The sequence below is a fragment of the Corvus moneduloides genome, chromosome 2, assembly GCF_009650955.1.
Source record: "Corvus moneduloides isolate bCorMon1 chromosome 2, bCorMon1.pri, whole genome shotgun sequence".
Classification (NCBI taxonomy): Eukaryota; Metazoa; Chordata; class Aves; order Passeriformes; family Corvidae; genus Corvus; species Corvus moneduloides.
In genome coordinates this window covers 45377647-45390825 of record NC_045477.1, presented here as the reverse complement: position 1 = coordinate 45390825, position 13179 = coordinate 45377647, and the positions used below count along the sequence as shown (strand labels likewise).

At 37.8% G+C, this 13179-nt stretch overlaps 1 protein-coding gene across 1 annotated transcript in view; it reads right to left on the bottom strand.

Moving 5' to 3' along the window:
- Nucleotides 1-13179, bottom strand: part of ZMYM2 (zinc finger MYM-type containing 2) — an 87201-nt gene that overhangs the window by 54252 nt on the left and 19770 nt on the right. The window contains 8 exon segments of the mRNA XM_032099359.1: nucleotides 2661-2873; nucleotides 3693-3858; nucleotides 6805-7090; nucleotides 11676-11769; nucleotides 12037-12285; nucleotides 12287-12343; nucleotides 12346-12393; nucleotides 12395-12539. Of these exon segments, the coding sequence (XP_031955250.1) occupies nucleotides 2661-2873; nucleotides 3693-3858; nucleotides 6805-7090; nucleotides 11676-11769; nucleotides 12037-12285; nucleotides 12287-12343; nucleotides 12346-12393; nucleotides 12395-12529 (1248 nt within the window). The 5' untranslated portion in view covers nucleotides 12530-12539.

Genomic DNA, 13179 nt, shown 5'->3' with positions numbered 1-13179 from the left:
TCCCACCTCTGGACTCACTCCAACAGCTCCATGTCCTCCCTGTGCTGGGACCCCAGAGCTGGATGCAGCACTGCAGGTGGGGTCTCACCAGAGCAGAGCAGAGGGGCAGAATCCCCTCCCTGGCCCTGCTGCCCACGCTGCTTTGGATGCAGCCCAGGACACCGCTGGCTCTCTGGGCTGTGAGGGCACATGGCTGGGTCATGTCCAGCCTCTCATCCACCAGCACCACCAAGTCGTTCTCAGCAGGGCTGCTCTTGATCTGTTCATCCCCCAGCCTGTATTGATACTGGGGGATGCCCCAACCCAGGTGCATCTAGCACTTGCTCTTTGTCCTTTATCTGAACTTCTGTAAAGCCTTTGACGTGGCTGAGATTCCCATGCATCCACTTCAAGCTGGTCCAGGTCCCTCTGGATGGCATCCCATCGTTCAGGTGTGTCACTGCACCCTCAGCTTGGCATCATTTGCAAACTTGCTGCGGATGCACTTGGTCCCTTGGTCTATTCCTGAATGAAGACAAGAAATAACACTAGTCCAAATATGGACCCCTGAGGTCACTTGTCACTGATGTCTATCAGGACTGTGAATCATTGACCACTACCCTCTGGATGCAACCATCCAACGAATTCCTAATCCACCTAACAGTCCACCTGTCGAATCCACCACTTTCCAATTTGGAAAGAAGAATATTGTGGGGGACTATGTCAAAAGCTTTACAGAAGTCCTGATAAACATCTATAGCCCTTCCCTTATCCACTGATACAGTTTACTCCATAACAGAAAGCCACTCAGTTGGTCAGCCAGGATTTTCCCTTAAGAGCTTCTCTTAATAATACCCCAAACTCCTCACTCCATGAATATCTGAAAGTTACCAATTAAGAATTACACATAACCACCATTCCAACACAGATACACACAAGCACTCAAATTAAGCTTCTCACAGCCTATTATAGTTGCACAGTACCAAATATTTTGATAAAGGAATTAAGAACTTGCTTGCATAAAATCTGCTGTCACAAATGAATGAACCAAAACGTTTCAATGTTAGATGTTCTCACAATAATGCATGAACTTGACACTACTTGTGAAGATTCTTGGTATTGCAAACTGCTCCTCCTCCCCAAATTAAACCAGAACATACAACTTGCTACCCATATCCTTCTCATTCTCAAATACATATCTAAACACAAAATACAACAATATGTGAACAAATACAGTATATTCTGTCATTGAAGTACAAATTTATTATTCAACCTCAAAATTCCGTGTTCATTTCATAATTCCATGTGCAGTGTAAGTTACACTGGTGGTGTGGGAATGTCTCACGTTCAAAGTTAATCTCCTGCACTTTTGTTTCTTCAAGAGACAGTATTCAATGTTTCTTCAAGTCTTTCCATGGCTTCTGGGCATGCCTACGTTTTTAGTAGCTTGAAAACCTATCCTGTCCCTGTTGGTACAGCTGTGGCAAAAAAATAACGCTTATGTTACGTTTCCAGTTAGGCTGTTGACATATGCACGTTTCCAGCTTTGCTCTTTACACACAGCACATACACAGGAACAGCCATCCCCAAAAGCATCAGAGCTCAGCAGCCAGTGAGAAAATACAAGCACACCTGATGCAACATTAAAGAACTCTGCAACACAGCACTGCAACGCCTCTTCTCTTGGACCACTGGTTTCTTAAAAATGGGAAGAGATGAAGAATGAACCCCAAGCAATGTGCAGCATTGGGGGCACTCATATTCAAGTGTGCATTTCAAAACCAGAACCAGAAATTTCTTGCAAGTAAAACAGCACTGTCATACTTCATAACACCACCCCTATAAACTCAGTGCAGAACATACCAAGTAAAAGTACCCAAATAATAAAAAAACCTCAAGTTCCCATATTCTATATCCTCCCCTGAAATATTTGGTATTTCAGAGCTATCCTATTATACTGTAAATACTGTGATTAACATTTAAACCTTCCAGCCAGCATCAGCAACAGTTCAGAGGTTAAGCTGCCACTGCAATATGCGAAAGACATCATCATCAGATTTCTTGATTTGGAATTATTTTTAAACACTTACTACTATCTTAACAGTCTTATAAATAAATTAAAAACAAACCAAGTAAATAAAATGAAAGCATAAAATCTAACATATGGAAGGATGAAAGTAACAATTTTTAAAACCCTATGCTGTACAGTGGAGATGAGACATAGTACAAGTACACAGCCAAACTGTAACAAGTTAGAGCTTTCTCACAGCAATGTCCAATCTGTATGTTCTGCATATTTTTTAATATCTCAACTGCATACAAGTGAGCTTTTAGATATAAAAAACCGCATAACTGAAGGACCAGTAAGCCTGTGTTGTGCTTGCTATTAATATACTCCAGATAGACCCAATAAAAAGAAATAGAAATTATTAACAAAATTTATTTTCAATTGCATTTTCATTAATAACAAATATGTATTGCTATTAAAGCAACATCAAAAGGAGACAGCAGTAAAAGGTCCATTGCAGATAATTTTTTCTCACTGGCAGTAATTTCTTTTTTAGAAGTCTTTGTTACACATGTCTTCTTAGGAGAAGTAAACCCATGCTATTAGTAATAGGATAAACTTAAGAAGTATTCATGTTTATTTAATTTTAATTTATAGGTAAAGAAGTCATTACCTGCTTGTATTCACCAACGCAGTTCTGACAGCAGAATCTTTTCTGCTGACCATCAATAGTAAGGACATTGTTTCCAGCTCCTTTACTGGGCAAATACTCCCCACAATGCTCACAGCAATTCATTATTAAACCATTTGCCATCCTGTATCTATTGAAGCAATGGTCACTGCACAGCTTATGAGTCATATTTTTAAAGCTAACTTCATGACGAATCTAAAAAATAAAAATAAAGAAGTATTCTATCACTAGACAAGCACAAAGTTGCCTGAAACTAGCAGACCAGCCAGAAGTCTTACATTCAAATAACTAGATTATACTATCTCACTATTTAAAAACCTGAAATGACCATGAAATACAGAGACACAAACAAATGTTCCTGTTGTCTCCAAAGTTCTAGGAAAAAACTCTTAGACTCATCTACTCTTTCACCTAGAAGGAAAGACCAGGGGGAAGGATGTGGTAATTGTGTATGAAAGCAGAAGGTCAATTTATGCAATTTTATAAAATGCTCAATTTACAGGTGAAGAACCTCGCATATGAAGACTGGCCAGACAATATGCTGTGTAAAGTAGTAGCCTGAACTATGCTGGGCTCAATAATCAAGAAGGCAGCAAGAATAAATAAATACATTGAGATTTCGAAATTACACACATTCTACAGATCTCTAAAACCATTGGCATTATCTTTCAAAACATAGAGTAAAAAATAGGTAATACAGTGGGTCTTGACATTTTTTCATCAGCAATTCTTTTATGTGGGAGATCTGTGTTATAATTTCAAGATTCTATGCCTAATAGAACACATTATCAGCAAAAGGCACTTCAAGTTTCTGAAACAAATATCCAACATCAACCTCTTGGAATACTTTCTTCCTTCAGCTGCTCTTTGTGAATATTAAGCCTGCATATTTTAATATCTCACAGTGTCTGAAAACACTGAAGATCTTACATTTTCTTATTTTCAGTTCTCTTATCTCAGTATATAACTATTAATATGTCATTATTGAGAAAGACAAAAAACAGTCAACCAGACCTCAGTTAGTTTACCACAGATCGTGCATCTTGATTTATTCAAGGCTCCTTTTGAGGGATTCTGTTTATCTTCATAGAAGGATAAACACGATGTACTGCAAAACTCCTGGAAAGACTCACTTGAATCTACTTGAGCAACAATGGTACCTTTCATTGTTGTTATATCTCTGAAACACACACACACACACAAAAAAAAAAAAAAAAAAAAAAAAAAAAAAAAAAAAAAAAAAAAAAAAAAAAAAAAATTAAATAAATCATGTGCTTGTTTATAAACACATAAATAAACAAGAACACTTCTCATGTTATAAGATTCAGCCTTCCTTTCAATGCTTACATTTCAAAACAGTTTTGTTTAGCTGTTGGTCACAGGAAGACTACTAAGTTTAATAATATTTTTACAACTACTGTAAGTCTTTACTATGTAAACGCCTATTTTTTTCTTTAGAATTGGGTTATTTTTCCCCATTAAATTATTCTAGAACTAAGGAGTAGTAATGTACCATTAAATGCAGTTATGGCAAACCCAATTTTACACAAAAAACTAACATGGCAAATTTGAACTAGCCCTTTTGTAATGGTTTTTTCTTTTACACAAAGGCTATATGTAAGTTTCATATGAAAAATTCCGATTTATAATAAAAAGTAAGTCATGGTCTTTGTTTGTAGGTAATTCCACCATTTCCAGTATTAATCTCAGGACAGGATGAGAGGAAGAGAGAAAGCTGTTTTCTCATATTTCTCAAACTCATAAACACAACGAAAAAGCTTAAAGCTCTACCACAAATGTGCCTAGAAATTTTTAACATTCAAAATTTTTAGAAGTTATTTCCATCATTACTTTAAAGTTCCAAAGCATCTGAGCAGTTCATGCAGTTGTCCATGAAGTTGTGCCAATTTCATGCAACTTAAACCAGAAATAAAATCAATTTGAAATCTAACAAACTTTGTTCCAACCAGGCTTACACTATCCCAAACTAATATACACCATATTAGAAGTAAGGAGAAGAAATAAAAGCCTCTTCCTTTGCCTTCTAAACAAAAAAAACACACAAAAAAATCCAAAACCTATTACTGACATACAGGAAATGCTACTGGGCAGAATATATTAAAAATTTGATTGGGCACATCTGGACCACCAGTTGGAAAACACATGCCCCACGCACTCCTACCTATAAGCCCTAAAACTAAGATGGATAAAAAACACTGGGAAAATGGGGAAAATGTATGTTTCCCTAGACACACTTCCTTGAAAATAAACTTGTACAGCCCCGATACAAACACCTGTAAGCCTCCCTTCTTCCATCAAGGGGAAGTCAGCAGAGTTTGGCTTGACCCTTTAGAGAACTACTGAGATCTGTGTCAGGGAGTGCTATCATTCCTGTTCAGCAAAACAAAGGCAGAGCTCCTGCTCTGAGGAGCTTGCTACTTATGTAGTTACAGAAGACTCCAGAGGAATCCAAGAAAAGGGATTGGTAATAAAATACCTAAGAATTTTGATTTTTCCCATTGGGTTATATAGAGGAACAGCGCTACATAGGAACAATTTAGTGCATATACTACCTTCTATTTAACTGTGATTGAGTAAAAACTGCATAGTAGTGGAAAAGCAAAGACTAACATCACCTTATAAACTGTCAAAGGTGACTTCACAAAGATTTTCTGGAAATTAAATACACTAAAACTATTTTAAGTAACCTCAAAAGCTAGAAATAGGGTATTTTCCTCATCATTCAAAAATAAAGCCTTCCCATTTAGGGCAGTTTTGTATGTAGCCTTTGGCAATACACAGTTTAAGTATCTCCAAAGTGGCAAGGGAGCATGAGTTTACCCATGATTTCAGTCAAATAAAAAGATTTGTCTAATATTCATCTTTACATATCATGCAGCTAGCTGAATATGGTAGTCACCAGATTAGGTCTAAAAAAAATAATAGTGTAAAACCACACAATAAGCCAACAGAAAGAGCAAGGATTGCTTTTAACCAGCCCTGTAGAGGGAAGGGTTCAGAGAATTTGAGCTTTTATACCTATTTTTAAAAAGCTAGACTATGTTACATTTCCTAGGTTTTTAGAGTACCAAGGTATGAATATACAGGATACTAATGTTTACTACAGCTTATTTTTACTGAGTGCCAAGGACAAAAAAAAAGACCAGTATCTTGCATCTGAATACTAGCCACTAATCCACCACACTGGACAGTGAAGTAAAAGGTTTTTTTCACTAGTTTAAATCTGTGACTGAGCAAAGACCACGCTCTCCAGAGCACACAATAACAAAGGCAGTCTTTATTACAAGCCTTCTTTAGTTCAGCAAGAATTCATCCTTTCACCAGCATTACTGCAGTGTGTACCAGACTGAGAATATGAAAAAGTGCAAAAAGCTCAGTAAACAGTACGCTGAAAGAAAGAGACAGTACAGCTATTCTGTACACTTAACACTACAAGAACACAATTACAGAAGACCTGTCTTTGGCAATACCACGTCTGGCAAATCATGAAAAACTGCAGGTCAAACCTAACCAGTAATTTAGAATAAGCCACTTCTAGCTATGTTTGTCACACTCTCTGTACTGCCCACTTCAGGTATCTTCAGCTACAAAACTGCCAGTTGCCCTGCTCATGGGGAAAATGAAATCCAAGGCTTTTCCTCTCCCCATATGGCCAAAAGTGGACTCTCCAAGTTTCTTCCAGCTTCTTTCAAGTATCACTTTTCTCATCCTTTTGAAGCCTCTTGATTTTACATCTTCATCTATCAAAATGAGTGCTTTCTACACAACACAAGGTCCACTTTTTTCATAAAGGACTTTATATATGAAGTATATCTTGTCACAAGGTATGCCATAACTTGGACACCTTGTCTTTAAAAAAAAGAAAAATCAGCTATTTTTAGTGAACTGGCTTTCACTAAAACAATATCCCAAACTCTTGAGTTCAAGTGCTGGTATTATTTTGTTAGACACAGTGAATTCAACATTTCCAAACACTGAAGTGACACTATATAAAGCAATTATACAGTCAGATTTTTTATCATTAATGGAGCAACTCTCATGCATGCATGAGAATCTCAATAGTACTGGCTTTAGCTGCTAGAGTAAAACAAAATAAAAAACTCACTTTCTGCACATGACACAAAGTTTCTTTGGAGTGGGTTTGTGTGAAAATGATGAGAGGCAGGTAGTGGAACAGAAAAGGTGAGCTGATCCTTTCCGCTGATACGCAGTCTGTCCCTTTTGTAAAGGCTTTTTGCAGTTTGCACACGTGACTTTAACCTGCTTAGAAGGCTGCTGCTGGGCAGAAGGCTGGAAAATTTGCTTAGGAAGTGATGCTACAGGTGACAAGGAATCCACACCTGGTTGTTTCTGATTCCTAGGAAAGGAAGCTGACTGGGATATCCAAGAATCTTCAAGACAAAAAACCCAAACAAACATAAAAGTAAATTAAGAGACAGATACACATGTACAGAATAGTATTCACAGATGCATGATCATAATCTTCCTGTTGGGACTGACAACAGAAGAAAGATATTTTAAATTCAGGTTTAATGTAAAAAATCCTGTTTGATGGTACCACTCTCCATTGCTACAAAGCTTCAGAACACGAACAAATTTCATGATGGTCCCATCCTGCATCTACTGACAGGTTTTGCAGATTTCAATTCACTTGCACTGAGTTTGCAAGCTGGCAATTTTATCTTCAGACAAACAAAACTGAATTTAAAAGAAGAGACCAACAAAATACACAGAATTTCTAAACCAATGTTTGAGACAAACTCTGCAAATTTAGAAGAACATGAAATCTGAAATTTTTATTAGTTATTTTGTTCTAAAGCTTTAACAAGCGTGTGTCCAGCCTCAGTGGTAAACCCTAGAACAGGGCCTAGGCCTAGAACAAGGTCCTAGTCCAGCCTGAAGCAGGAGAACTATATTGTATAGTAGTGAGAGCAAAACACAATGGCTCCACATCCAAGATCTGCATCTATGTAATCGATTCCTGTAGAGTTCCTGGATTTCTCAATAACCTTTTCAATGTAATGATAACCGTTAATGTAGCAACTTGCAAAGTCATGAGAGATACAAGTCTTCCTCAGTAGAAATCAATTAACCTAGAAAATAATATTTTCTTAAGTTCTGGCAGTACACAGATCCATGTTCCCATATTTCAGACTCTACTACTTTTCTATCTGTGTTTTTGGAAAATAAACTACCATGGAACGAAGTCATATTTGCCCAATCTTTTGTAGCATAACCTGTTACAGGAGTAACTCGCATAATATGAATGTAAGCAAAGTATTTTCTCTGAAAGAAATACATCTAGAAAGATCATATATTAAATTACATGTTTCGTATCTTGGTCTGGAGCAGAAGATACAGTTCTGGGGAGAAAAGAAATCTCCCAATAAAATGTTGTTTCTAGGCTTTTCTCTGAAATTTAAGCTTTCATTTAAAGTAATCATCACCAGAATTTAGAAATGTTGACCTTCTCAAGACTGCCACTAATAATACATTACTTAAGCATGAATTAAAACTGAACACAATCAATTTTGCATTATAAAAAACATTTGCACAGATTCTCAATAGCGTGTCAGTTATACCAAATACTGTGACAGCACTTGAGACTTACCTAGCCCTGAACGTCTTATTGCAGTGATTAAGTGTATTTCTGGAGTGTTATTACAACTAATATATAGCTAATACCCAAATATAAGAAAGATGATTTTAAATTCTGTGACTTCAGATAACAAAAACATTAATCTACAGACATGAGCAACTGCCCATATCTTAAGGGACATGATTTGGTCCATAATCGTTCATTGAATAGAAGGAACCCTTTCCTCCTATTTTCTGCATTCCTTTCTTTCCCCAAAGGATTTTATTAACATTCTGATGCATACCTTTAAAACCCATGTAGGGACAAAGTCCCAAGAACCCTTGTTAGTGCAAGAAACAACATCTATTACTTAGCAGGTAACAGATAATTTTCTGCTGTGACTTTGTAGCTGTCAAGGGTGTCCTACTACTCAGGCATTTAAGGCAAGCTAGAAATTTACCTGTTGTAGCGCTTCAGGGTAAACAGAAGAGCTGGAACGAAGAGGTGAAGGGAAACGACACAGAACAAAACACATTTTTCTTTAAAGCATTAAAGAGGTTTACCTTTGAAGGCTTCACTTACGGAGAAATATTCTTACAAATATCCTTACTGACAAACTAAGACAAGCTACCAAAGTGCTTAAAGTTAAAACTCATTTGTGTGCCCTCTTCCAACTTTTCTATACTTCTACTACTTCAGATATACTAACATCCCAGTAGCACCTTAACACCTCAAAACATTTGGAAATTCTCCCCTTTTCTCTTAGATTTCAAGTGAAAACACATTGTCTCTCTTATCAGGAATGCGCAGCACGTGCAATAGAGCTACATCTGCTGTAATTCCAGTAGCACTCAACTGCCACTCATGAGAACTTGAGTTTGCTACTCATTTGGGTTTGAAATTTTCACCATGACTAATACCTAATTAAGGTAGGTAATAATATCTCATTAAGGTTATTTCAATTATTCCTTACTTAATCTTAAGGCCTCAGATAGCCTCCCTCAACATTTTGCTGCATTTCTCCTTCCACAAACATACCAGAAGAACACCTAAAGACCTTGACTTTTTTTTTTACTTTTTCCATAACCCATCTTCACAGATGCCCATTTTTATATTATGCCTTTTCTTCACATCTTACTTCTCAGCCATGTTACCTCCTTTAAGTTCTCTACAAAGGATCTGTAAAATCCAGTTTTTATGTCCTTGAACTGAGGTGTATCCCACTTCCTTAGTTAACTCCTAGTGAGTTTCCAAACCTCACTCCCTTACATCTTCATCCTTCAGTTTCCTACTTGCAACTCTGTAACGGCCAAGTTTATGAGACTTGTTTCATGTATACCGTTTCATGTTCAACTACTTCTTATTGTTACAGCTTTTCAGGTTGCTCCCATTCTTTCTTACTCATTGCTGCTCTAAAGTGCTATAAAAATTATCTTTTCCTATAATTTGTACCATTTATTTGCAGAGCCATTTTGGAAAAATTAGATCTTTTTTAAAAAGCTGAAAAAAATGTGTCAGTACAACTTGGGGCAGAGGTGGGAAGGAAGACTGTACTTAAGTTCTATAGAGGTATGGAGCTCTTGAAACATATTGAGCTACATTTGCATTAATAACCTGGTTCAGATCAGGACAATTGCAAACTGTATCCTCAATTTACGAGGTGTTGGCTCTTTTTCTGGAGCATTTTTGAAGCACAAAAACTAGATTCCATCAAAACAAAATCTAAGTTCCAGTCCAAAGCGTATCTACATGCACTTCATCTACTTGGACGAAGACCTTTCACATGGTCCCCCACAATGCTCTTGCTACTGAATTGGAGACATATATATTTGATGGATAAGGAATTGGGTGGATGACTGCATCCCAAGAATTACAGTTCATGGCTCAATGTCCAAGTGGAAACCAGTAACGAGCTGTGTCCCTCAAGGGTCTGTACTGGGACCAATACTGTTTAGTATTTTCTTCAACAACACAGAGTAAGATTAAGCAGACCCTCAGCAAGCCTACTGGTAACATGAACTGAGTGGTGCAATTGGTAAACCAGAGGGGATAGTATGCCATCCAGAGGGACCTTGACAGCCTGGAGGAATGAGCCCATAGGAAACTCAAAGCTCAACAAGGCCAAGTACAAGGTCAACCAGGGCAATCCTCACTATCAGTACAAACTGGGGGCTGAAAGGATTGAGGGCAGCCCTGTGGAGAAGGAGCAGGGGGACTGGTAGATGAAAAATTGGACATGAGCCAGCAACATGTGCTTACAACCCAAAAAGTCAATCATATTCTGGTATGTGGTGATTCTGTCCCTCTTCTCTGCTCTGCTGAGACCCCACCTGGAGTATTGCATCTGGCTCTGAGGTCCCCTGTACAAGACAGAAATGGGCCTATTAAAGCAGGCACAGAAGAGGGTTACAAAAAGTGACAGAAGGCTTGAACACCTCTCCTGTGAAGAAAAGCAAAGAGAGTTGGAAGTTGTTCAGTCTGGAGAAGGCTGGGGAGACCGTATTGCAGCCTTTCAACACATAAAGGGGGGTTACTGAAAAAGATGCAGTGAGACTGTTTACTGTAACAACAGGACAAGAAACAATGCCTTTAAATTAGAGGGTAGGTTTACACTGGACATGAGGAATAATTCTTTTATAATAAATGTGGCAAGACAGGGCAACAGGTTACCCAGAGAAGCTATGGATGCCCCAACCACAAGAATGTTCCAGGTCAGGCTGGGTAGGGATTTCAGCAACCTCATCCAGTGAAAGATGTCCCTGCCATGGCAGGGTGGTTGGATTATGTGATCTTTAAATGTCCCTTCCAATCCAAACCATTCTATCATATGTACTCCAACGCTTACTGGGGACATTAGGCTCTAAATTAACATACTGGACAGAAGTTTTCCTGTTATGCACCTACTGCTTCGTACAGAGTGGAGGTACTTAGTGAAGGAGAACAGGCTAACACTGATCCAGAAGAAATCTTCCAAACCACATATATAATCACTGAATCATTTAGGTTGGGAAAGACGCTCAGGATCATCAAATCCAACCATTAACCCAGTACTCCCTCTAAACCATGTCCCTGAATGACACATTTACACTCCTTTTAAACATCTCCAGGGTTGGAGACCACTTTCTTGGGCAGCCTGTTCCAATACTTAATAATCCTTTTGGTGAAGACATGTTTCCTAATGTATTATGTCACTGAGCATATTTTGTTCTAGTTACAGATAACTAACTAGTCACAGATAAGGTAGTGATAGGCATGAAGGGAACCAAGATCTTTCATACATATTAAGCTAAAAGACTAAGCAGTGCCACTGCGAAACATACGTAAATCTAAAACTCTATAATCTAGTATTTTACTATTTCTTTTCAGCCTTAAAGGAAACATTCAAAATGGCAACTTACCAGGATTATGATGGGTTACCGATTCTCCATTTTGAAATACATCTCCAGCCGCATTCATTCTACCAGGATTGAAAGGTCCTACACCAGTCTTGGTCTGTGAAGTCAAAGATGGGGTGTATGTTTGCAAATTAACACCAAAATTATTTGACTGCAGTCCGTTAGATACATCTCCCAAGCTGGCATTCTGCAGTGACGTTACATGTGTAATCATTAGGTTCATGTCACACCCATCAGCATCATTTTCTAAATGACCGTCACTGACAGAGCTCATAGCACCTGTTTCTAATGTAGTAACATTAGCAATCTGAATTTCAGAGTCTGGTTCTGTGGTTATACCACTATTACCTATTCCTGAATTTACCTTACTTCTTGAAAAACTGGAAGCTGAGAATTCCATTTCGTTGGTTCTATTTTTACACTCTGGAAGCCTTCGTTCATTAAAACTGGAAGTATTCTTCTCTTGTCCTTGACTTGTTTCAATGTCTTCTTCATCATCAATAATAATAGTTTCACTTATACTCCCCTTTTGAGAATTTAAGTCTTTTGGAGAAGGAAGCATTTTGCAATCATTTCCTTTAAGTTCTTCATTTTTTGATGACTTAAAACGCAGTGTTCCTTTGGTCTGCTACCAGTGATGCAGAATTTTGCGGAGGTTTGTATAGGTTCAATAAAAAACTACATCATCATCATCTTCTATAGGCGAGTTTTGAATTTATTAGGTCTAGAACTAAAGAACTCGGTGGCCCTCCAAATGTATTTCCTACATTTGCAAGACCTGCTGCCATGGTGGTATTCCCTAGCAGACTAGGAGTATGTTGAGACAAGTCTAATCCTCCCAGAGGACTCGTGTCCATTCCAGATCTGCTGTTTGAAGAAAAACATAAAGCAAGAAAAAACCACATCCAACTTCAGAGTAAGATAAAACTTTCCATTAACAGTTCTTAACAATAACTACAGAATTAATAGTTCCAGCTTTTATTTTATTTTCTTCCTGAGATAACATAAAGAAAAGATAAAAGTTTTTCTATGCTCTTCTTTGAATATCTTAACATCCATTAACTTTCTAATTCTGTACTAGCAGAAAAATACAGTCACTACACATCACAATGTTTTATCAATACATACATACACAGGAAATAGAATTTTCAGTGCTATTTATTACATGATCCTGATCTCTCAGTCCCTTTCCCACCCCACATATGCACGCCATGATCTTCTAACACTGCTTTTGCTAGACTGCAAAGCAAGATCAAGAGCTAGGCATACAGAAAGAAAAACTGAATTCCTGTTAAATTTCGGTCCTATTAAGAATGTTAACAACTTCGAAATTCAACTGATTTTCCCCCAACCCCATGCTGCCTAAGCTTCTTAGGTAGCCACAAAATGATTGGAACAAAGGAGTAAGGAAGAGATATATAGGCAACCCTTGCACATGACAGGAACAGATATATTACTGAGCAGCTCAAAGTGGACAGCAACCCCTCATTTGTAGCCACTACAGACT